The sequence below is a fragment of the Thermobia domestica genome, chromosome 7, assembly GCF_964235325.1.
Source record: "Thermobia domestica chromosome 7, izTheDome1.hap1.1, whole genome shotgun sequence".
NCBI lineage: Eukaryota > Metazoa > Arthropoda > Insecta > Zygentoma > Lepismatidae > Thermobia > Thermobia domestica.
The window spans coordinates 122832184-122859795 of NC_137460.1; the positions used below are offsets into that span (position 1 = coordinate 122832184).

The window sequence follows — 27612 nt, forward strand, 5'->3', positions numbered from 1 at the left end:
CGGAGATACTACGTTTGTTGAGTAAAAGTGAACCTTTCTGGAAATGGACTTGGATCCCTTGTGCTCTGAACGCGCATATCTAAAAATATTTTATAAAAACTGAGTTGGAGACAAATTTGTCCTGCGATCCAGGTTTGTTCGAAACGCATAAAATTAGTTTGATTGATTACAGTCTTGCATCAATAGCAAGGCTATATGAGACAGGGGATTTTGTTTAAAATGAGATTCTGATAGTAACTTCGAAATTTTACGTCGGATCGTAGTCAAAATCTATACAAAAAAATTCCGACGTCTCGTGTCTTTGCTCTCAAACTTTGATGTTAAAGGACTGAAAATTGCGCCCTGTAGTGTGATGCATAGATACAGATAGACGAACAAATTGAGGTCAAATTGTACCAGACACTGTTGTTCGGCACTGATGTTACAATAAGTATCACGCTTTAATGGATAGTTACGCAGGCGACTGCAACACCTTGTGCTTTTGCCCCTATTCACATCATACAAGCTATGCCAAGATGTAAAGTATTTAAGAAAATTTAGAACTGAGCTGGGGAAGACAAACGAATTAAAATTTTCATAATATAATGAAACAGATAGTGTTGATACAAAGTTAATTCTTATCTGAAGTTTCCAGTTGCATCTCAACCACATCACTGAGGTTAGAATCATCAGAAGCAATTTTCGGATCAACACTCTTACCGTTTGTTTGTGTTTTCAACAGCACCGCATTTTTCATAATGATTCTTTATTCTTTGAACTATCCAACCATTTCTTTCCTTTACGTTTTGCAACTAGTTCGTATGGTCGTTTTCTTATCTGATGGAGTTTGAGTTACTTTAATAAATTTGCTCGAAATGATGTCCTTTTTTCTCCAGTAAAGGTCGTGTTAAAAGATTCCAAGTTATACGGAGACTGAGAACCAAAACGTACTGTATCAATTAATGCTTGCGATACTCTTAATTACAGAACCGCTTTTTAGCAAATAATCTTTTTTGTTTTCAGAATACAATACAAAAATTTGTTTCCATGATAATTATTTTATTTATTTTTTAATACCAGCTCTACAAGTAGTCTTACATTCCACTACGACACTTTGTCGCAAGTTAACTGAGAAGCATTTAAACAAAACAACATACGTAAAAAATAAGGGAAGAAAAGAGACAAAATAAATTGTAGATCACTACATTGACCTGCCGTAGCCATCGGAAATAAAAAATAACATTCAAATGGGAAGAAAACAGGCTTCTGAGTGGGGAGAATTTTGCAATTTTCTTTTCCCCGCAGATTTAATTACAAAAATAAAATAAAATAAAAATAAACATATGTTTAAAATAGTCTTAAAATACACTTGTTTAAAACAAAATGTTTAAAACGTATACAAAATTTGTTTTAAACAAAACCTATTGTTTAAAACAAGTTTTAATCATTTGATTTAAACATTTTGTTTTAAGCAAAACAAGCCTGATTGAGAGATTTAACCCCATTTTGTAAGATATTGCTCTTAAATCGGAACTTTGCTATGTCGAGCATGAAATGTTTTCTGTAATCTCTCTGTTCTGAAGTTAAGCTTGCGCTTTGTATACTATCAAAATAGAGGACGAATTGTTATTCCAGATAAGAAAAAATGCTGCAAAAATGTTGCAAAGAAATAGAGTAGGAAGTAACAAAGGAAAGCACCTTCGAAATACGTAGCTGATCGAGAGCATGTTATTGAATTGAATACGAAATGAGTGTGAGACCGATCAAGGAAAAGGTAGGAAAATGATATAAAAAGCAATACATGTGCGGAAAATGATAAAGTGTGCTGTGGTGTCATGTGCATATAATGCAAGTAGAAACAAACAGGGGACAACGATCTCAGAAGCCGCCTTCATTTAATTGGGAAAACATTAGAAGATGGAGATACATGCAACGAGTGGCCAACACATTGGACCCCGGATTCCATTATTTCTACCTTTTTTGACAGATCGCTATTACTTAATTCATAGATCGCCAATTGTTCATTATGCTGGTTTAACGACAGAAAACTTTAATCATTCTTCTAGAAACAGAAGCAAGAGTCTACCACACTTTAATGACATACACTAACTATTTAGCAAAATCAGGCCTCACATTTAATTTGATATTCCAGTTCATATATATCACAATATTGCGAGTGGTGATTATATTCAATGAGAAAAAGCGGAAAGGCTATTACTCAACGCAAAAAATATGTAACGGATTTTTCCCTACATGCAACAGGTAGCGCTTTCGTAAGATGAAACTTCCTTCATCAGCCTGAAGTAGACTTCAAAAAGGATAAAAACATGAAGGATGGTTAAAAAATGGTTAAAAAGTTAGGATGGTAAATGTTAAAATGGTACATCAGGTACAACAGGAGAACGTCGGCACCTACCATCAACCAAGAACAAATGCCGTAACTGACAGATGTATTGGTGTTCCTTTGGTTCCATATTTTTCAGCAAAAATCAAGAAGATTCTGCAAAGACATAACATCAAAATTTGAGAATTTCCTCCAAAATATGTAGATAAATACATAAGCAATTTTAAAGCATTTTTTACTAACCCTTTACAAAGCAGTGGCGTCTATAGGGTGAAATGGCAGTGTGATAAAGTGTATATAAGTCAAACAAAAAAGAACATTTGTACTAGACTAACTGAGAACGTTCCTGCCTCGAAATCTCGGAATCCGCAACAATTATCCGGTCTAGCAACGCATTTTAAAGATTATAACCATCATATTGTGGAATCATGTTTAATTGAAAAAGCATAAACAGCAACGGAACGAAAAATTAAAGAATCATATTATATTCACAGACAGAGGCTCTCACTTAACCTGGATAGAGGAGAATAAATATTATTTGGAGTAAAATTTACACTACATACTTTCACCATTTGGAACGCAAGAACAGAAAACAGTGAATAGCACGGTTCAATGTTAGTGAGTTTCTATTCCCGGGTATTTTAATGTTTGACAGAAGATTTGTTTTTTTTACATATCCTAACCTTTTAACCAGTTTTCAACCATCCTTCATGTTTTTTATCCCTTATGAAATTTACCACAGGCTTGCATATAGAAGAAAATTCTGCTACGTATTTTTTTGCGGTGAGTAATAGGTTTTCCGCTTTTTCTCATCCAGTTCATGTTTTCGTGCTATCCATTCTCACTCTCATCTGGTAAATTTTTATGTTTATAGTTACGAGAAAGAGAGATGTTTTCGATATTACTGTAATAATAGAGGGTAGAGTAACGGCTTCAGCGGGCCTGCCCCTGCCTCCACCTCTGTAACACGATGTAATGATACGCTAAATACAATGTTGAATTTGCATATAAAGTATAACCTTACCTGATTTCACTATTACGATTACATTTCATATAGTTTAATATATAATTATCTTTAGATTGTTCTAGAGAAACTAATATATTTTTAGGAAAGGTTGTAGGTAGGAGCTACTCCTTCACAGGAATTCCTTGTTTAAGCCTATTGCATTGAAACATAAATCGACAGATGGAAATATTTCGAATTTTTAAAAATACTTAGATTTAATATGTTGAGAAATCTTTGCACTTGATTAATTTTAAAAGTGGAACGAATGACTAGTAGATAATTCTTTGTCGGGTAGAACGAAGATACTTAATTTTTGCTATGCATAAATCACCCAACAAAATTTGTTTTCGACTTTCGCAATTCTTTGAATTATGATGATATACAGAAAGAAATTTAATAGAGAGATCTATTATATTGTATAAAATTAACTTATTCGTCTTCAACGTTACATTATCTCCTTAAAGCTAACTGCTTTTGAAATAATTCCAAACCTTTCACCTTTTTATTACATACAGAGTTTATTATTACTTATTGTTTTAATTTCTCTTTACAGATCATCAGAAATTGTGTGATAGAGAAGGCTCAGAATGTATAGAGCGTTTGAAAGGTAAATATCTAAATATATTAATATGTCCCACCTCTGTTTCTTGTCTCGTTGACATTATGCGTACTAAAAGTAGTACATTAAATGAACTACAGTTTGTTTTCATTAATTTGTCTCTGAATATGTTGTTTGTTTGCCCAGAGTACATTGAGAATGCATGAGTAAACCGTCTTTACAGATTTTGAAATACTGATGTAAAGTTGTTGATGTAATTACTGTCGCATTATTTTCTTAAGGAGCCATATAATTCAGTCATACTTTTACCTCTTCTTAAATATAAAATTTGTAAACTGAAATCAACTAATTGGTGGAATTTTTTTTTAGATTTTTTTCTTCATGTATAATGTCTGTTTCTCTGCAATGAGCAAATTGCATGGGAAATGAATTCATAATAATTTTCTTCTTGGTTTTTTAGTTATTGTATATGTGAATTTCATTATTAAAATTACAGTGCAGTCATCAAATTTACAAACCGAATGATGTATTGGGAACAAACTTACAAAGAATTCAAAATTTTATTTTTTCCGAAGGAATTCCTTTTCGAGAAAGTGGTAATATAACTATCACATCGAATTACTTACATGGTTTCCAGAAACATGAGAATGTTAAGTAGTTTTACAGCGTTTTAATATTCCAAACCATTTTCGTACTGAAAAATGGCTACATTTGATGTTTCCTATAACGGTGTATTTCTGAGACATTTTAAAAATAACTTGTGATTAACTTTCCTTCCGTATTATAACAAATATATGGTTCGTAAATAGTAGTAAAATTGACCGAATCTAAATTACTTTGTTACTCTTTTATTATCTTTTGAAGCTTCATAAAACGTTAATTCACATTCAACATAACAGCGAGGCTATGACATTACTTAACACTATATCTTGTTTGTTTGTTTCTATGACAACAATTAATATATATATATATATATATATATATATTCATCTTATGTTATTTTCTTCTTCTTCTTCTTCTATAAAATAAACTGGATTGTACATATTTATAAACCAACTATTGCTCGAAGAGAATACAAGTATACAATAAAGAATACAAGTATACGTTAAAGAATACAACATACTGTTGTGTATGGCGCTCAACGGACTTTTCTTTTATTAGTTTACCAACTAAAAGAAAATGAACTCTGGACCGTTAACTTTTATACATTTTAAACGACCCCTGTATATACAAATTACATTTCATATAATTATTATTCATTATATTTATTTTATATCAACAATAATAATAGATTTAATTTCAATTTCATAATTAATTGTATTCTTACATTTTATATCGTCGATAGGGCACGTCAGAAGTCCAGTTTGTAAATTATTTTAGGTCCGTTTTTATGCCATAAAAATCTTAATTAGCGAGTCAAAGTTGTTCGAGCAAAATCAAAAAGAATGTTGACAAAGATATATTTTATAAATTATTCCAGTTATACTTTGGTTTGATACCTAAAATATTATGCTAAGCTATTTGTTCTGTTAAATTACAATTGTATATTGCATTTGCTAAAGCTTCAACGTTGCGTAACAAACATTCACAAGTTATAATTTTAAACAGCAAGGAATAATCATAGCATAAATATACAAAAATAATTCAGAACGAATACGAAATACTGACAATATCGAAAACAAGACATAACATCAAGACATACATTAACATGAATAAAGAAATTTTTATATTAAATAAAAATTTAAAGATTTAATGTCATAAATTAAAATATAACATTATGCGTTATATATCTCCACAACTCTTAGTTTCCTTTTTTTGAAACTGAATGTCATCTGTTATATATCATTTATATTAACTTTGTAGAATTCAAATAAGGTATGAATAACAAATAAAATCATAACGATATTTAAAGCAAAATCAATTGAATATTCTTTCGGACGCCACAACATTAGGTTACGTTATATTACCGTAGGATTTAGTTAAGTTACGTTGCGTAGCGCAATCTTGTGTACATTCTTGTCTGCCATGTGATGTTATCATATTGTGATTTATACTACTATAATTCCTGCCATCTACGCAGCGATTCTGAAAAACCATATTATTTCTGTTAGATTAGATTGTGTTGTATTACCGGTAAAATTAGGTTCGGTTCGTTGGTTGATAGGATTCAGCAAATGTACTCCACTATTAAAGCGAGGTTTACTATTCCACCTAGAATTTGAAATATCTTCAGACTGTATATTTACATTATGAATGGAAGCCTGATTGACCGGATTAGGAATATAATTACTCTGTCGTCTGTCCAGTCCTCTATTATTGCTTTGCATTAAAGACTTGCTTTCAAAATCCTGCACAATCATAAGTAGTTGATTGAAAATAATGCATTGCACTGACATCAATGTTTGCTGTAATCTGAATGGCAGTAATATACGAATGGATGCGATAATTCGAGACTCTGGATGGAAAGGGGTAATATATTTCAATTCATTATACATGGATACTACAAAATCATTAATATTCTTGTGGATCTTGAGATTGAAGTGTCTCCATCGGACTAACGCATCTATGTTGTCTAGCATGAAGTCGTTTTCATAGTTAGCTAATAACATATTCTTGAAATCAGACTATTTATGCAAATTATGGCGGATTGCTTTAAACCATGTTAAGCATGGTGGCACTAATACATGCGGGAAGGTTCTTAGAAATTGCGTTTTCTCAATTTCCATCAAAGCACACTCATCCTCAATTTTTTCCGAAAATACACTCGCAGAAATATCTTCGGACATTTCACTAAATTTTGTAAGAGAACGAATCTCATTGACCAGCAAAGGCTTACCTTTACTCGTAGCTTTTCGATTTTGACATCCCATACGTACCACCTTTTGATGTCGTGAAGCACGGACCACATTTTCTTCACCGTCAGAACTGGCTTTACTATATCCTGGAATTTGGTATTTTCCTCTGCCGTCCTTACCGTGAATGGTAACTGTTCTCTTTTCTTGGATTGAATATTATGTTCCATGAGAGTTGGGATTCATTTTTCCTTCAGTGTATTAACTTCCTCCTGTAGCTCTCTAATTTGAATAGAATGCTCGTTAACGACTGTTTCCATAACTTTTACTGAGTTTTGCACTACCATGAACTTACGTGATATTTGTTCTACCTTCCTTTCATTCAACTCCACTTTCGCACTAAATTGCTGATTCATAGATTCTAGTTTACCATCAATTTGTTAAGATAATTGCTTAAAATCGTCTTTATTTTGTATTTGCATTTATTCCCACCGTTCCTCAATTCGCTGTTGCATCTCTTCCAATCGTTGGTTCAGATGATTGTTTTGTTGTTGCATTTGTTCCTACCGTTCATCACCTCGTTGTTGCATCTGGCCCAATCGTTGGTTTCATGTGACTATTTTGTTCATCACTTCGTTGTTGCATTTGTTCCAATCGTTGATTAATGTGATTATTTTGTTGCATTTGTTGTTGCATTGTTTCATCTGTTGAAAGATTACTTCCAAGGTAACGTTCGGTTGGGTTGTTTCTTGTGGCATTCTATCAATCACATTTTCAGAAGTATTCATTCCACCTTCCGTATCTGTATTCGCAATAGAATCATTTCTCGGGACACTCATTTTTACGCTCCTGTATATTTTAGTTCCACTACGAAGCAAAGTGAAATTTATGTATCGGTCAATGGTGATAAAGATTTACTATTCTTCTAATCTAAATTACAGTTTCCTGACGTTTCGGCAATATTTAATATATAACAAATATAGTATAGTTCGTAAATATAGTAGTAAAATTGACCGAATCTAAATTACTTTGTTAAACCTTTTATTATATTTTGAAGCTTCTTAAAACGTTAATTCACATTCAACATAACAGCGAGACTCTGACATTATTAACACTATATCTTGTTTGTTTGTTTCTATGACAACCTTCTGTTCGTCGTTCTTAGTTACCTATCTACATTCAATTATTTATATTAAATATATATATATTAATCTTATATTATTTTCTTCTTCTTCTTCTATAAAATGAACTGGATTGTACATATTTATAAACCAACTATTGCTCGAAGAGAAACCAAGTATACAATAAAGAATACAAGTATACGATAAAGAATACAACATACCGTTGTAGTATCATTATAATAATATATTTTGGTGGTGTAACTACAATAAATTTTAGGACTAACATAGCTTTTAGCAATATTGTAAACTTTAAAAAAAATTACCTCCTCTCAGGAATGATTCAGACGTCAAATTGCTGGTAACCTCATTGTGATCTTCATAAGCATTTAAAACCATCTATGAAAATGGGTGATATAATTATCTGAACAGTCAATAATTGATTAGTGTCTTACAAATATGAGCCGAACGTTGGACATCGTTCATGTTATAAGAGAAACAGAAATAGTTGAAGACTTTAGGGGAAAAACCCGTCAAGTCCAAAAAGTGAAAGTGTAAAGGAGATATCTTCACAAGGGTTTACCCTCATCCGATTTTCTTCAAACTTGGCACATATATACTAGACCGAAAATGAATTGACAAGTGTTATTTTTTTGTTTCTTTCGAAAAATAGGCTAAGGCTGGGAAAGGGCATCTTTTCATAAAAGTGTCACATTAAAGGAACAAAACTCTGCAGATGCAAAGATGGCTTCAAAGTGGGAAATAAGAATTTTTTTCGTTTTTACGAGAAAAAGGTTATAAGAAGCAATGGTCCCCTTCGAAATGACAAAGGACAGCATAATCCTTACGGAAATTGCATTTCGGTGGAATTGCTTAAAGCCGTGATATTTTTTAGACATGGTGTTCCTGAGAAAAAGTCTCAAGGGGCACAACCAGAAATCACTGACCGTTTGGCCACTACATGGCCACTTAAAAAAAAAAAAAAACGAAAATGACAGCATTCTGGATTTCGGTAAAAATGAATAAAACCGTGATATGTTGGAAATGTTCTGGTTCTCAGAGAAAAGTCTTGAAGGGCATAACCGCCAATCACTGATCCTTTGGAAACTACAGGGCCAGTTTTTTGAAAGCAGCCGAATATAGTGATATTTTGGATTTTATTGACTAAGAATTTGATTAGATTACGACGAATTACTAACGAGAGCTTTTACTGTAATTGAAATTAATTGCCAACTGAATCAAAGATGATAAATTCTAAACAATTTACCTTTGTCATTAGAGCAAAGGACAATAAAGGAAGATTGCGGACATAATTCAATTGTTTCGTTGCAGTTAAAGTTAAAGTATTCAATTCGTACTCAATCGGTTGACAAATACAACCATGTTTGTAATTAATTAATTTTAGTTGTTTTCAATTCAAAATGGACAATTTCAATACTTTATAGTTTTGTTTAAAATTGAGGTTCACTTCCAGAACAGTTGACTAATTTTGTTATACTATTTTACTCCTACCGCTAAACCTAATTAAACTTAACTCCTACTAACCTTCGAAGAAGGGGTAAGAATTTACAGACATTTATCATATAGGTGGCCTCTGGGAATCCTTTTTTGTTTCCAATGCTTCTAATCTACGTTCAAGTTTGTCATTTTGGTTTTAGTCAGTGATAATATAACTTCAATTAGAATTATGTATACTTATTCACTGTGAATTGATTATTTAAGCGAGTGCCATCTAATTCTAGGTGCATGTCCCAATTTAACTAGTTTAGTATCTTACCTCCTTTGAGCTCATTTAACCGGGACAATTTTAATGCCCAATTTGATGAAATCTGAATCAACGGTGAGATTCCTTTTATTACTACAAAGTTTTTCAGTCCCACATCGTATTTATTAAGACTGTTAGCAGAAATGTTTCTAATTTAAACCATTCTCGTGAGTAGGTTTACTGCTATAATTATATCCGCAAATGATTTTCCTATGTACCGTCTATAGCATGGCAATATGTTTGGCTAAAGTCGAAGTTTGTGATTATCCGTGCACTGTCCGTGAAGTCACGACACCTTTAGGAAGTACCTGGCATATCTTCCGCTGCGCTGCAGTGGCGCTTGATCCCAGTTTGAATTCGTACAGCATACACGCCCTTATGATGCTCTGCGCAGGGTACCATGTCTATTTTGTCCTTACGTAAGTTCACGGTGTAACTAAACTGCCACGACCAGTTAGTATGTTGGATGTACCCACACCAACAACTGATCTTAGCCTTATCTCTTTTACAATCAACTCACGCTGTGAGGGCCAATTGAACACACACCTCCACAAAAAGCGACAGAATTTTCTATGTTAGTTTTATAGACTTAAAATCGTGAGTCGAAACTCATTCGGGAATCGTGGCACTGTGTGTGGAAATTTTTAACTGTTATGAAAGTTTCTGTGTTCATGTGCGTGGTGGCATTGGATCAAGTGGAATATATATTAAGTAGAACTGAAGAAATGTTTCTGTTGCGGCGAGTTAAAAAAAATAGATGTAGAGCACTTACAACTTGTGCGAACAATCCGTGGTTCAATCTCAGCGTATGTGTGGTTGTTGTGAATAATATTATGCCTGCGGATTTTCTCGAGAGCTTTAATTTTCCGCTAACATTATATTTCCCAATTACCTTATAATCTGTCAGTTTCTTAATCATCCGTCTCCTTCAATCTAAAGGGCATAACCATGGGACGTAAAACTGGAAATGACATAACACGAACTTTTTCATTCAATAACTGAATGTGAGAACTCGTGTTCAGGTTCGAAGGAAGGTTTTGTGTTTTTACTGTATTATTTTATGATTATGGATACTTCTATTTACCTTCTCTCTTTCTTTAGGACAAATATCATAAGTGTTTATTTTTAAGATATTACACAGTGTATAGATGCCGTTAAATTGCGGTTTCCAACCAAAAAAAGTGGGGCGTCGATTCGTTTGGACCATATCGACGCTAAATACAAAAGTGTGTGCATCAAAACCGTTTTCAAATCATCAAAACCGCATCAAAACCATCAAAACCTAATATCAAAACCGTTTTCAAATACCATAAATAGGTCCTTTTTCAATTTTGTATTTTCTCATTTACAACAATATGCTTTTGTAGTATTATAGTAAACTTTATAACTGGAGTTTCCTTAGTATTGTTTCCAAGTTTTGTATAATAACATCGACAAGTCAATATGCAAGCGATTGCTTCATATGGTGAAATGTTTTCAAATTTGATAGTTCATATTATTATATAAATCATGAAGATGTGTTGAGTAGCAACTATGAACAAATGTGTTTATCTTAACTTTCCCTTGCATTTCAGAACATTTTGAAATACTAACTCATCAAGACGAACGAGAAATTGGACTTTATTGCAACTGTGTTCTACTGTGTTCAGAACATCTTATTGAAGCAAAATTCAGTACAACGTATGTAATAATAATAATAATAATAATAATAATAATAATAATAATAATAATAATAATAATAATAATAATAATAATAATAATAATAATAATACGTATATAATGAAAAATCTAAAGTAACTCTTAACAAATAATAGCTCTCCGTTCAAAGTGCATTAATGTTTTCTGTGCACGTACAACCAGAACATTTAATTATTTTTGAAAGTTAAGTACCCTTTTCTGCAAACTAATGAAATAATGCAATTATAAAGCTGAATAGATATTTTATATATTCGAGGTCCAGGTCCAGGTCAGTTTGGACTTGCAAATGTTTCTTGGATGTTTCTCGATTTTCAGTTTCTTCTTTTAACTTCCAATATTTTCTTCTATTTTTCAAATCATCGGTCACTTGTGCTCTTCTTCTTCCCATTCCTCGCTTTCCTTCCATCTGTCCTTCTATGACGGTATGAAGAAGACAATTTTTTCGCAAGATGTGTCCAATCCAATTGGCTTTCCTACGAAGGATGGTGGCTGGAGACGTCCTCTTCTCTGTTATCGGTGTCTAAACCTCTTCGCTTGTTTCTCTTTCTGTCCATTTTATCATCTTCATTTTCCTCCAACATCATATTTAAACTTCTCTAAATATTTTTTCTCTAACTTTCGTAATGTCCGTAATGTCTCTAATAATTTCATAATTCCAATCAGCTATGAAAACAAAGACGAAAGAGATGACACTCGCAATTAATTTTACATAGTTTTTGAGAAATAACGTTAAACATGTGTCAAATTTTAACGCCTTTAACACACACAAAGAATGAAGTAGTAACTATTTGTGCACATTAAATTAAATACTGGGAAGAACTCTTTAAGATGACTTTAAGCTTAGAAGAATCAGGTAAACAGTGTTGGCACAACGGAAGAGAGGAAAGTTGTGTTTGGAAATAGTGGAATAATTTGGAAAAGTTTCCTAGTACAGTATGGTTTAAAATTCATAGAGCATATCAGTATGCCATAAGGAGAATTGTCACGTTTATTTGAGATCGATAAGTTAAGTACTTACCGAGATATTCGGTACTTTGAAAAAGTTGAGAATTTTGTGCTGTTCAAGATGGTAACGCTGTTTCAAAATTCCCTTTTTTCCCTCTGCGTTGGAGAAATATTAAAGTAGTAATCTGAGACAGAATTATATTCTGTGACATGCTGAATTAAAGCAAACCATTTAAATAAAGAAACACAATATCTTTTGTTTCATGAATTTTGTAATGTATACTATGAATAATTGTTTCTTGATCATCATAAATATATATTTCTTTAATTTAATGTGTTTCTCCTGAATATAAGTTAGAAAAGACAATAAAACGTAGATATTAATAGTTGACGAATTTTAATTGAAAATACATAGGATAAGGTTTGTTAAATGGTAGCAAAATTTTACACATCATCAAATATTTATACGTACTATCCAATTTTAGGGGAACATACGCAACTTATTTTGTATTTCACTCACCAAGAAATTAATCACAAATAATTTGCAAATTATTTCTTAAGAAGTGAGTTGCATTTATGGATTCATACGTGTCGATTCCGTTATGAGGACTCAAACGATATGAGTAAAAATACCTCACGTAAATACATGCAATAAAACCTATAGTGGAACAAACACGAAACAACCTGTGTTAGCTGACCATTAAAAAAAAATGTATCTGATCGGCCGAGAAACTAAGACCCTGGTGGGTCTATGAATGGTTGGATCAGTAGTGGGCTGGCGAGTAAAGGAGTACAGTGTAAAATAGCATGACCAAACCTGTACTTGATGGCCACAAAAAGCAAGGAAGTATTTATACAAGTTAGGACAGGGCGAAACTAGTAGAAACTCAAGGTGTCTATAATGAACAGGCGCGTTAACAAAGCTGGGTATCTTTGTACACAAAATTGTGTAAACATACTGTGTAAAGAATATTCAATAGTATAAGTTCCACGTTTATGCCATTTAGGCGAAGGACGACATTGGTTAAGGCAAATGACTGATGATGGAAGAAGAAGAATACGTCCATAATGTAATAATAAATAAAATAAATCCATCAGTTTCACCGAAGTACTAAGTGTGCCCCCCCGGATCATTTTTACTGAAAGAACGAGTGATTGGTTATAAGTAGACTAACTAAAAATTACAAATATAAATATTGATGTTTTCCCGTTAGTAGTGCTCTCAAACGGGTCGGGTCAGGTCAACTCGGGTCGGGTTGTCGGGTCAGCTCGGATCGGGTTGTCGGGTCAGACTACTCGGGTCAGGTTGTCTAGTGATGGGCAGTGGGAATATTCCCGGTGGGAAGGAATTTAAAAATGAGAATATTCCCGGGTTTTTTCCCTGGTCTTTACATTCCCGGGAAGGAATTTATTTCAATTTCTTTACTTTATCTTCCAAATTATAAGAACCATATGACTAATTACTTTATTTTAATATATTATGATTTACTTCTAGGTTTTAAAGAATTTGGAGGTTAAAAAATTTAAAATTATTTGACGGTACTTTATATAACTAATAATATGATTTTGTTAGTTCCATTTCTATTTGCACGAAAAAGTAAGGCAATTGTTTAGTATTGGGGAGCCAAAAGAAGCAAAAGGTAGGATGATTTACGGAATAAGTGAGTTGATAGTGATGTCCAAGTAGTCAAGAAAATATCGAACACTTTTTTTTTGTTTAGGGCAGTAGGGATTTATACAAAACGGAAAGGTAAGTGGAAGTTATTTATGTGAGAAAAGAAAATGATTTGTTGGTAACGAAGATAGAAAACCACGTGCCATGCGGGGCTCTAACTCGCGTTCATTCGCTAACGCTCGCTCTGAAATGCTGTCTGAATTTAATGTTGGTAACGTAATTTAACGTATGAAACCATAAAACAACCGTATCGGAATAGAATATCGCAAAAAAGTAGGTGCAAAAGCTGGCCCCCAATGGTAAAGAACAGCCAAAATTAGCAAAGTACTAATTTACAAATGATGAAAAGGAATCATTTTGTAAAGTAATTTAGAATTATATAGAAATAGAGATGAAGTACTATCAATAAACCATGAACCACCATTAGTAATAGAGGTCGGTCTGTCTCCTCTCTCTGACTCGAATTTCTGAAGAGGTACTCGGACGTTTGCATGTGAATTAACGTATGGAATTTCGAGAAATAGGTAGAATGAAAGGTCGTGTATGGCAATGTTACGTGCTAAAATATAAAGATAAGTAAGTATCTTGAAAATTTTGTGAACATAAATCTGTATGCGCAAAAGTTGATAAATTGGTGAGACATGTATCTTCTAGCATTTACCCAATCTAATTGCTTTATAACATTTATAAATTTAATGTGTTTATGATATCAGTAATAGAGTCAAGTTGAGCAAATCCATTTACATATAAATTTAAACTGTTTAGTGGTTTAAAAGTATTAGGTCTTGCTATAGAATTTTTTCACACATATTTACAATAATTGATAGAACATATTGTAAATAAATATACATTTATGTGTACTCTCTGAATATATAATAAAGTGTTAATAAAGTAACATAGTACCGTTCAGAATATATATATTTTAAAGAATCCTCTGTGGACAACAGTAATAATATGCTGTGATATAAAAATTAATTTAACTTTGAAATCATAATATTGTAATAGAATGCAATTTTCTTTCTGATTGTACATAAATTCCCGGATAAATTTCCATTTTGGGAATCTTCCCGGGAATATTCCCGAAAAATATCTTCCCGGGAATTTACCCATCACTAGGGTTGTCGGGTCGGGTCAGTTAGGTCATCTCGGGTCGGGTTATTCGGGTCGGGTCAATCGGTCAGCTCGGGTCGGGTTATCGGGTCGAGTCAGTCAGGTCAGCTCGGGTCGGGTCAGTTCACTTTGGTCAACTGAGTTTAGGTTGAGCTTAAACTCGGCTGGAGTCGAAAGCTCCTGTTTTTTTACTAGCTGTCTAATTAAAAATAGCAATTTTCAATTGATTTTATAGAAACCATAAATCTATTTTGAACACTTGCAGGTAGTGTTTTTATGGTAAATGCTTATTTTTGTACTTGTGTGTACTTTATTTAATTTTTAAATGTGGAAAATTGATTTTACCAATTGACTGTAATATTAATATCTACGCCAATATGGAGTCTGGATTTAGAACAGCGTTTCCCAACTGGTGTGCCGCGAGGAAATGAAAAAAAATTCTTAATTATATAGCAACCAAATTGCAAGACAGGAAATATGTGTATTTGAATTTCACATTACTATGAACCTCTGCAATGGAAAAAATACAGTAATTGTAATATAATATTGTACATACATTACTACCACTAGATTGTATTTAGAAAACAGAATTTTATTAATGTTGAAAAAATGTATTTATTATCATTGTTATGGCCATTGTTGCTTCTTTATTGTTAAAGGAAATTTTAAAATCTCATTCTATCCTTTCGACAAAGAAACACTCATAGAAATTACCGCCATCTGTTTTAAAAGTACAAGAGATTTGTTTGTCGTTCATTATTTCCCACACAGCACACAGACGTCCAATGTACATCCATTTAACGTCCGGGCAAGGATTTACGGAATGTCCAGTGGACGTGCGGTTTTGGTCCATACAACGACTAGTGGATGTACACGGGAGAGTACAGGTGGCACAGTTGCCGTGCATCTACTGGACGTCCAGAACGTACATATTATGTCCATTTCTGGTACCAAAACGAACTAATTATGGACGTACAGACACCCAATGGACGTTCAGAGGACGTGTTCTTTTGGTCCATACGACGTCCACTCGATATACACAAGATGTTACTTTGGGACAGTTGCCATGCATCTCCTGGACGTCCATTCGGAGCTAAAATGGACCTATTATGGACTTCAAACTGATGTAGAGGATGTCCATATGTGGATATCATGGGAACCTGAACGTACAAATTGTGACTATTTTTGGTTCCTACACGGACCAATTATGGCCTTTCACTGAATGTTCTAAAGGACTGCCACAGAAGGATTATTCACTTAAAGGCCGATACAGAAGCCGTACTATCTGGAATCAATCTATTTTTAACATAGGTTAAATTTTACCATATCTAAGTGACATTTAAATAAGCCATCTTCCATCAATTTTTACTATCAGTCAACAAATACACACGTCAACATTCATACTATAAAGTTTTATGAGCAAACAAAAAAACAATGAGAAATATTTTTAATACGTTTAATATTTCGTACCTTTCCAGTCAAAATTCTTGTTCTATGTTCCACGAAAATAATTGGTTTTCGATTTTTATCTACTGAAATGTCAAACTATTTGAAGATTCGGTATCAATAGTAAATCTAGTTCCAATTTTATATGAATTAATCCTTCCTTACAATAATGCATCCTTATCTCCCGAAAATGAGAACTCAAAATATAATTAACAAAGTAAAGTATTCTGCCCATACGCTTCAGTTAATACAATTTGTTGATTAAAAAAGCTTCAAACCTGCATCCTCTTCCACTCTTTGTAGATGCATAGAAAGATATCACAAACCGAAACCTCCCTCGATTCACTCTAAAGTTTCAAATTCATTTGGAAATATCAGTTCCCCCTTTTCCTTAGTACTGAGAACGGACAAGACAGCTACGCTTCACTTCTCATATTGAAACAAATGATGACTAAAACTTTTTAACACTATCCCCCTTTTTTTTTTGCATATTATCATACTCATAGGAGAAACATTAACTTCAATCAAAACATGCCATCCATTAATGACCGAGAACGTTACAAATTATTGAAGTTATATACATTAAAGAAAAAGAAAGGCGTAACATAGAAAGAAACGAATAACATACCTCTAATTACATATACTGCTCCACAATATTTGTCTTTTTAATATATTGAATAAGATTGTAATACGATTTTCTTTCGCATCTCAATGATATTAAAAGTTTCGTATACATGTTTTATTCTTGATTATGAAATGTATTATAAACGCATAATATTGTTACTAAAATAAATATTTTTAAAAGCAAGTGAATTTTAACCTTCTCACTGATATATCATGAGATTCTTTCTTCGTGCGCTCCATTTTTCTTTTTTTCTGAAATTAAGAAAATGGGAAAATTACTTCTAGGTATAATCAACATCACAACGATCAAAATTAAAATCAGATTATGAGGTTGCTGTTAAGTAAGGTTCCTTATGTTTAACTTTAAAGAGTAAAAATTACATGACGGATTCAACTTGGAACCTTTTGGCTTCAAACTATACAAACGGGACTCAAAGGTATACAAAGTTACAATTACAAATTCCAAATTGAACTACAAATTACAAAAATGAGCTCCTCCGTGGCTAAGCGGTTAGCATACGCGCCTTTGGCATGGGAGACCCGGGTTCGATTCCCGGCGGGAGCCCACGTGTTTCGGATTCCACGTTAATCAGTAGGTCCACGTCTCATATAGCCTCGCTGCTGAAACAGACGTTAAACTAAAAATAAATTAATCAATACAAATTACAAAATGTATTATTAGCGGCAGTTTCAAGTTTCTAAAAATCTACTCTTTTTCTTGCAGCCTTGGGCCACAAAATGTATTTCCTTTTCATACTTTATTCTGTTCAAGCACAATACAATGAATCTCAAATTTCAAGTTTAACTCCCAAAAGTCGTTCCATCAAAGAAACAGGCTTTCTCATTCCATTGTAAGATCGAAGAATGTTAAAGGTTTTCCGATTTTCTAAAATATCGGAAAAAAATATATACTGTAAGTACGAATATATCCCCACCTTTACGAAATAATATATATACAAGTGGCGGCAGTGCGAAGCTCAACAGTGGCGTTCTGTTTCCAAAGCTTAACCCTTTTAGGCTTTATAGTAACTTATGTTACCACGGCGTAGTATCGTATTTGATCGCTTATTTAGGTTCTATAACAAATATTTAAGCCGTTTTTTTTTATTGGTCAAGTCTAGGATGGACCAAAGAACACTCCAGATGCGTTTTGAAACCGGATGGTGAACTTGGCGACGCCAAGTGGGGGCGGAGGGGCGTGAAATTTTTCATAAAACAAATTTCAGAAATTTTTCACGCCTCTAATTTTCAAGATATCAGATTGAAACTTTGCATACTGATTGCGTGCACCATTAGGTACCGGTATTTCTTTTTCTCTTTGAGATTTCTATGTGAAACCAGGGTCGGGTACGTATCTTCGTATCTTTCGTATCTTAATCTACTACTTATGTAGCATGAATACAAATGAATATAAAGCTGTTCGGTGAAACTATCATTTTTCTTTTCAAAAGTTTTGTTAAACACTGAGTAAACACCCTGATATTTTTAAAAAATTAAATTAAACGGGTAACTAAGCAAGTATACTATTACTTCAATACATCACAGCTTCTTGGTATCGTAGAGTTTGTTGCTAGAGTACATTAAACTTCAGTTTCTATTCTGTACGTTATCTTGTTCGTCTACCTTATGTTCTACGCAATCCATTAAAACAACCGTAATATCATTTTACTACTTTGGAAATTTGTTGAATTTTATAACTTAAAACTATACTTGCTCAATAAATCATAACTAACCTTTGTTCTCTTCCCTCCTGTCTCTCCTTCGTTCGTCGCAGCCGCTTCTGAATTATCGTCTCCACTTTTTCTCTGTAACTGTCCCGCAAGCTTTTTCTACGGATTCTGTGGAAAGAAGAATAAGTGTTATACTTGAGTCTGTGGGTATTATTTTGACATTCTAACATCTGCAAATCTATGAGATCTAAACTAGTTATAACCAGAAAATGTAAAAACACCAACTAAAGAATTTTGCAGCAATTAACGTAATCATGCCTGTTTGCCTCTAACCAGGGCCGTAACTTGTGGGGCAGGGAGGGCAACTGCCCCTTCAGGGAAGCTTCCCGCCGAACGAGGGGGCCTACTTTAAGACAATTTTTTATTCCATATACTGTAATACATGTAATTATAAATTAAGCATCAAACAGGTTCACTACATTACATACACAAAACAGCACACAACAGGTAGATAAAACAAAAATGTGTCGTGGACCCACTTCATTAAAAAATGTCTATATTATTAATGCCCCAGAAATCTTTATTCTTATGGCTTCGACATTTGTAAATATTGTCCCTTTAGTTAATTTGTCATGTACGGAATGGACCCTGCAGAGAGCTGGAGGGCCCACAAAGAGTAAGAGAAAGATGGAAAGACGAGATCTATTTTCGAATTTTGTGGGGAATCCAAAACAATCTTTTGGAGGGGGCTCAAATATTAATGCTTTCCCCCCAAAAAAATCTAAGTTACGGCGCTGCCTCTAACTTTAATTTAGAGCAAGACATGATATATTATGTGTAATTGAAAGGAAAAATGTTATAAGGTAGATATTTGTAATCGACTTCAAAAATGTTATCTATCTAACATTGAGCCCATTTACTACGAGACATTAAATGTGCAACATAAAAATTGTACTATTTTTTTTTAAAAAAAGGAGATAAACATATTTGAGTCATTGCACGTCAAATTATTACACTACAGCCCATTTTGAACACGACCCTTTTCTTTGAAATAAATTTTATTTCCGTGTTATCCTGGATAAAAAAATCATTAACTGTCATAGAAGAAATTATGAAATCAATTAAAATTTTATCTACGTCCATTATAGCTTACAATTTAACCTTTAAATATTAAGACTAAAACCAAATCTTTAAATATTAAAACTAAAACCAAATTGATGATGCAATATTTTTCACAATTTTTTATATTTCAGACGCGTGTCTCTGGTAACATACTACACGTATGAACCTAACACTGCATTTCTACTAGGACAGTACTGCAAATGTCATTTAATTCTGGAGATGGTGTGCTATGGACTTACAAAACTTACAACCATTTGTTGACTTAAACCGAAACAATTAGACATAGACCCCAAAAACGTATGGTCCTCTCAATACAGACCGATTATACTATCCTCAAACTAGCTATAAGTCTGTGACCAAGCAGAGATATGAAGGAGGACGACCGTTAGAAAGTTCCCCCTTTAGGAAGATGGTTAAAAAGCAAAGATAATAGAAAGGAAAATTTTAAAAAATCCAGTTTAAGAAAATTTAAATAATAGAAATTAATCTAATCAAAAGGTGAACTAAGTAAATAGGAAGAATTTACATGTCCGGAGGAAAGCTTAAAATTAAATCGGATAATTATTAGTACAAGTCCATCGGTGATGGAAAATAACGTTAAACTTTCTTACTGTGAGCTCACACACATGTCCCTCCACATCACACCGCTCTGCCCCGAAGGAACCATGACAAACGCCAAGGAGATGAAAATTTCCTCTCACACGGAAACAAAGTAGGAAGGAAGTACTTAATTCGAATGAAAATAAAGTACAACAAAAAACTGGAAAATACCGAAATAATGAAAAAAAACATAGGATGTGTTAACCTGTATTACTTTTTCCTTACTAAATCTTCCTCGTTATTGGAAATATTGTAAATATATAATATAATAACGTTACTAAATAATATATGGACGTATTTATGAAGTTTCGCAAGATATCAATACGCATAGATGTCATTACACTATTCGTCTTCACTTACACGCCGAATTGCGACTAATTTCCACTCAACCTCATCTGGTCGATATACCTTTTACGCCGAAACTTTAAAACTGAAAATTTCTATAGTTACATTGTACGTGTTAATCCAACCCCGATATTCGAAGAAAAGACGCTTCTACATTTCTACTCCCAGCTTGTAGAAATCTGAGAGCTAAAATCTTTAACCAATGACATTTCTTCTATCCACCTGTGGCAGATGTGACGAAGAAAAAAATATCACTGCTAGCATTTGCTAGTAATTATTTCAACTTAATAAATATAAAGGATACTGTAAATAATAAACTTTACTATTATGATCCAAAAAAATTGATGCTATAGACCCTTTACGTTTATTTATTAACTGACATTTCTGTTTCTTGGCAAAGCGCTGATACTTAAATACACGATAAAAAATCTATACGGAAAAGGGGGAGGGTATGAAAAGAGTTTCTCTCTCTCTCTCTCTCTCTCTCTCTCTCTCTCTCTCTAATCATTGTAACGATAAGTTACACACTTAAGTATTGAAATGCGGGTGCGTTTCAGGCAGAACAGAGAAAAAATAACTCAGGGGAAAAAATAAATAAATAAAAATAAAAACATTAAAATAAAATATAAACAAGTACATAGAAATACACAATTTGGCGACTACTTTCATCTCAGTGTCCATGATCCAACATCTTCAGTTTTTATTGTGCAGTATTTTCAGTACTTATATTACAATATCTGCAGATATGTTTAAGTAGATAAACACTGCATCTAAAAGTTTTTAGTATATCGTATTGTGAAAGCGCATTTTCACTATAAAATAATGCCTTCAGTTGACTTGAAGAATTTTCACTTTACGAAACGATGGCTCAGTGGTAGAGCGTTCACGTCTGGTGCATATGGCCCCGGGTTCAAACCCTGTTCCCGCCAAGTGAACTTTGTGGTGGACAAACACCATGTGCGTGGGTTTCCTCGGGGTTCTCCCATTTCCTCCCACTTCATTCCACCATTTAATTCAATTCTCATCATCACCACCGACTCGTTTAGCGTAACAGGTATAACCGTGGGACGTAAAACTCAAAAATATAATTTTCATTCATTTACGAAACGACGGAGCATAAGTGATTAGAAGGGGGGAAGGGGAAGCAGGTGAAGAGAAGAAAGGTAAAAGAAGGAAAAGAGGTGGACTCAAGGAACTTGTGCTATTGTCGATTGGGGCCAGAGGGAGGGTTCATCTTTAAATTATTTCTTTTTTACTTTTCTTCTCCTTATTTAAATCTAACGATACACATTACTGGGTTGTGCTGTATGCAACTCCGGTAGAGACTAAGCACCGCTTGGCGAATACATGTTCACCCCATTCCTCTGAGCAGACTAGAAATGATGCGAGAAGAGCTCTTAAGCGATAACTAGAAGTGTAAAATGTCCAAGAACTCTCATTATACTCTGAAACAAACTAGGCCTAACCTAGGGAATATAGCATTCTTGCTTTTTATTGGCACCTAGCACAAGTTGGTACATCATCATGCACTGTAGACTTTATGCCACACACCCGTATTTTTTTTATTAGGCTCAGGCCAGTCTTTCAGAACCGGTATCCGCAATGTCGTTGCTGTTCAGTTTAACGTCCCGTTCATCAGTAAGGCTATATAAGACGTAAACTTACTGATTAACCTGGAATCCGAACCACCTGAGATCTCGTCGGTAATCGAACTTGGGTCTCGCACGCTAACTGCTTAGCCACGGAGGAGCCACATCCGCAATGTATTTATACTTATGGTATTACTGCTGTATTGCCAGAATACGAAAATAAGAAAAGGAATATTATTTACTTTCTCACCCAAAATACCAGATATTGCCCCTGGCTCACTTAATAACGATTATTGTTCGAAATACGATGTGAACGTATGGCATAAAAGCTAGTCCATAAAACATTGACTAATTTGTGCTACGTGGCCAGTAAAAAGCACGAATGCCATTTAACCGAATCAAAACAGGAGCAGAAACAGCGTCCGTAGGGAGCAGGCGCGTCAGCGGCGATGAGTATACGCATAAACGAGGATGGTGGAAAAACAATTTCATCAAACAGTTCATTTCATAAAATGCACGCCTTGTGTATTGCACAGCTTTGGGGGAGGTACCACACGCAATCCAAAAAAGTACCAAAATGTACTAAATTACATTATACTCGATTAGGTTTGGTTAAATGTTCCTCTTCTTTTCTGTAGCTTCAATGTGTTTACACTAGTCACAATAAACTTTTTGCCTGTTTAGTAGACCATGCCTTTCACACAATTTCGACAACTGACACACATTTTTGTATAATTTCATAAAACTCAATCACGATATGACACAACCTTGTCATTTACGCACTGCCTTTCCTAAAAATCATAACAAATATATCGCCAAATAGTCCCTTCCGCCCCCCATATATATATATAGTGTAGCTTACAATATCAAAAATAACTAACGACAAGTATTTTGGTAACTATCACCCTCAACTTACTTTTACTCACGAACCAAACGAAACTCTCCAATTTATCTGGTAAATTTTCTAAAATTGGTCCGGCGATACAGTAGTTAACCCATAGTGAGTCCTACTGAAGTCAATCTGCAAGTAGTAATGGAGCTCCTCATTTTGTGCAGGCTGGGCTAAAAGAAATACAAAACTCTAATCTAACCTGGGAATGTAAGAAATCTGTCAAAATTTGTTGAACCGTCTTCTCGAGTAATGTCGAATTTAGTCCTGAGCTTTGGTACAGAAGGAACGAACCTCACTAATATCTTATATGAGGGTGTTATTACACCCTTCACCATTAGAATTTATATATATATATATATATATATATATATATATATATATATATATATATTATCAATTCCCATGTGCCCATCTACGTTACCCCAGCCTATTATAATACACCCGAATATAAGATTTAAAATGGCATGTCGACGTAATAGTGAAGTTATCCACGTCCTGAATTGTTCCTTCTTGATTAATAATTGCTTTATAATTGATAATGACTTACTTTTGTCCACATACATAAAAACTTTCAGTTGTATAATAAATGGTGCACCGGAATAAATCTATATAAACAAATCACTCATCTTATCTTACCTTTTTCGCAGTTCCTATTCTATCTTTCTTCTTCACTCCAACACAGAAAGGTCTTCGTAAATAAATTACTGAAATTCCACAACCTTAATCAACCATTTAATTCAAACCGGCTGAGAGTGCACTGTGCAAGGATCTGCGCATGCGCCGTCACTAACAATTGAAAGTTGTTTTCCGTACGTCCCTTTTTTATTCAGATAATATAGGTCCGTGGACGTTTCATTTGTGGATTAAATATTGACATCCAATGGACCATCCACTGAAGTCCAGAAAATGGATATTCACTTCTGAACGTAATATGGACATCCAATGGACCGTCCACTCAAGTTCAGAATATGGATATCCATTGCCGAACGTAATATGGACAACCAATGGATGTTACGCATAAGTTAATGTACTAAAACTGGACGTTCCGGATCTAATATGTACGTCCACTGGCTGTGATGTGCTCTGTGGGTCAGTGATCTTCCTTAGTGAAATGTTGGACACAGTATTCGAAAAAGAAAGTGTATTTTTAAAAGACTGAGTCCTATATTTCATTGGAATTGTTTTCTATTTTTGAATTTGAATGGAAAATAAGCATAATGCTTTACGATGGAGGAAAATCAGTGATCGAGCTTTATTCTCTGTGACACAGTGTTGCCACAGTCCTAGGTCTGGAGCGGGCTGAATTCATGATTTTATACCAGTGTAATACATGTCTCTATAACAACGAAACTAAAAGAGGTACAGTTCTAGGACACTCCCCCTTCTCTTCCAAGAGTACAAATCAAGAAACTACTCTTTTTAAAAATTACTTTTCAAAGACATCCAAAAAGTAGGGCCTCGAAAAACCGTGGAAATAAATGAAACTTTTCTCACATGTAGGAAATATAACAGGGGCCGCAAATTAAAAGGGAAAACGCAGTGGCGTATCTACCTAGGTAGAAGGTAAAAACGGGGTCCAAGCAGAACCCAGGCTATGATAAGTAGTTATATCATGAGTTTACTATAAACTTTCAAAAATATGTATGTAATAGCTTAAATTATTTTTGTCACCTAAAAAAGCGGGGGCTAGGTCCCCGGCACCAGGCTAGATCCGCCACTGGGAAAACGGTTATCATCTTCGGTATGTATTGTCAGAAAATCAAACGCGCCTTTATTTCAAAGTGAAATAAACCGAAACGGCATTCTGGCCATATATGAAAAAAATATATAAAACGAAGAACAAATCAATCATCTCCGAATAGTAAACAGTGCGTTAATAAAAAATAACAAAGTATAATTATCCACCTTATTCTCGCTTATTTCAAGACCGAAGGAGGATAATAGACTGTAAGGAGAATATAAGGTAAGTAAACTGACATTTATAGAAAATGTAAAACCGACCACGAGTCCTGGAACCTTCCCTGAAAGACATCACAACACATTATTAATAATTTTAAGTCACAATGGTATGAGTAACGTAAGAGTAGGAAAAGTCTTACTGACACTTTCGAAAATGTGACAAGTATATGTTAAATGGTGCTGAATTGAGTAGAATTGTACCAACTTGTTCACAAAAAGGGCTGAAAATGCCAGCATGGTACCAACGGGCCGATGAATGACAAAAAGGGCTGAATTTCGTACAGTTGTACCAAGTGTGGCAACACTACTGTGACAAGGTCAGTAATCACAGAAAAAAACGCGACGGCCTATTTACAAATAATAATAATAATAATAATAATAATAATAATAATAATAATAATAATATCTATGAGTGTGCCGCGAGAATTCAAGTTACACCCGTAGTGTGCCGCAAGTTGAAAAGGGTTGGGGAACGCTGATTTAGAACAAAACTAGAAGTTGTTTAAGCAAGGCCAAAAGAAAGATTGGATATGGACGACCAAGCCCAAGCATGGCCGCGGTGGCTCAGTGGTAGAGAATTTATCTCTGGTGCATGGTGTCCATGGTTCGATACCAGCTTGTGCTAAGTGGACTTTGTGGTGGAGAAAGGCCGTGTAGTGGGTTTTCTCGGGGTTCTACTGTTTTCTCCCACTTTCTTCATTCCACCATTTCATTCATTTCTCATGGTCACCATATCCCTTAGCCTCAGTGCAGAATCGAGGGACCTTAAACTGAATATTTCATGTTATTTCACCAAGCCCAAGAACATCAATACAAGAATAAGATAAAGATTGGATATGCAAGACGAAGTGCATAGTAATCTTGCTCTTGGCCTTGTTCTGGTGATCACCAAGTAGCGATGAGCGTATTTTCTTGCTTTCCGTATAGTATGAGAGACCATAATCAAAATCACACTTGGTCTTCATTTGTACCGATGAGGCGATCATTCTTGGCTCTTGTATATCATGAAAAACCACCAAGACTACGAAATGCAGGACCAAGACTTGACTGCAAGACAAAGAATAAGACGCAGTATTGATGACCAAGACCCTGGGTGCGAATTGTTTGAATTTCATTTGTTGTGTTGAAAGTGATGAAATAAAATTAGTACATTATAATTAATTATCATACTGTACTTTTACATTTTAAATTACAAAATTCATATGTATCTTGTTACGTACAACTTTATATACTGTAAAATACGTTTTAATTACCGAGAAAGGAAAATCAAAGTGGCACCGGTCTCGAATTCATAAGAACCTATTTTGGAATGAAAATTGAAGGGTTGGAAAAATCACAGGTGTTCTCCTGTTTCCTCAACCTTTATCATTGTAGTTAAACGATTTCCTTTTGTCTCCCCCAAGAGACTCTTGCTACTGTCTTCAGAGAAGACTCCCTGCCGTCCGAGCAGGTGAGAACACTGACCTTGAAGAAAAATTTCGTCACATAGAACTAAAGCAAGAAAAAAATAAATTAATCCCACGTCGGACACTGGTATCAGTTATAAAAAGAAATAACGAAACCTCAAAAGTGCCAAATATTCATTAAGATGCATATACATAGTACAAATCTTCCGCTTGATCTAGCTAATGGTTAACGTGTAAGACTTCGGTACACGTGGTCCGGGTTTAATTCCCAATGGGAGTGCATTTTGGCGCTCACCCAGGTCGTGACCATAGTACTCTCAAACGGGTCGGGCTGTCGGGTCGGGTCAATCGGGTCAGCTCGGGTCGGGTTGTCGGGTCGGGTTATTCGGGTCGGATTGTCGGGTCGGGTCAGCTCGGGTCGGGTTGTCGGGTCATGCGACTCAGGTCGGATCACGGTTCGGGTCAGTCGGGTCGGGTCGGTCTTCAACCCGACCCGACCAGACCCGTTGAGATCACTACCCGTTAGTGACTAATATTTTCGATAATTACTTCATTCTACAAATTAAGCTCTTCGTCACGTTTATAATAAACGCTGGAATATTCTTATTTAAATATATTTGATATTTACTATAAACTCCTAGACTATTTATCCGATGTTTCGGAAGAAACTAAATTTAATGATCTTCACTTTAATTGTACGTTTTCTAGGAAAGATTACTCAGAACTCATGAAAGCTTGAGAAGTATGACTTGTATAATCATTTTTCTAACAAAAAACGAGCTTTCAAATCATTATTAAATGACACTAAAATACTTGAGTGAATATTTAACAAATAGCTACACTATCGTGAAATGTAGAGAAATCAAAAGACAATGTAAAATTCGTTATCGGGTAATCAAGCATTTCATTTTGACATAACACAATTGAATCCACTTCAGCCTCTAGTTTTACTCTATATTATCCCCACT

General features: G+C 34.3%; 2 protein-coding genes across 6 annotated transcripts in view; one reads left to right on the forward strand and one right to left on the reverse strand.

Annotated features, from left to right (window-relative positions):
• Nucleotides 1–27612, reverse strand: part of LOC145690387 (uncharacterized) — a 354253-nt gene that overhangs the window by 243709 nt on the left and 82932 nt on the right. For 2 of the 5 annotated variants that reach the window (XM_081765222.1, XM_081765223.1), the window contains exon 2: nucleotides 18795–18899. The gene's annotated coding sequence lies outside the window, so the exon portion shown is untranslated. Of the gene's footprint in view, nucleotides 1–16471; nucleotides 17314–18794; nucleotides 18900–20658; nucleotides 20922–23915; nucleotides 24027–27612 lie in introns of those variants that run through there. The other 3 variants (XR_014132204.1, XR_014132203.1, XM_081765221.1) reach the window with 3 other exon arrangements.
• LOC145690386 (sodium channel protein Nach-like) overlaps nucleotides 1–27612 on the forward strand; it is an 89239-nt gene that overhangs the window by 37016 nt on the left and 24611 nt on the right. Inside the window, exons 6-7 of the mRNA XM_081765220.1 lie at nucleotides 3883–3936; nucleotides 11138–11243. Of these exons, the coding sequence (XP_081621346.1) occupies nucleotides 3883–3936; nucleotides 11138–11243 (160 nt within the window). The remainder of the gene's footprint in view (nucleotides 1–3882; nucleotides 3937–11137; nucleotides 11244–27612) is intronic.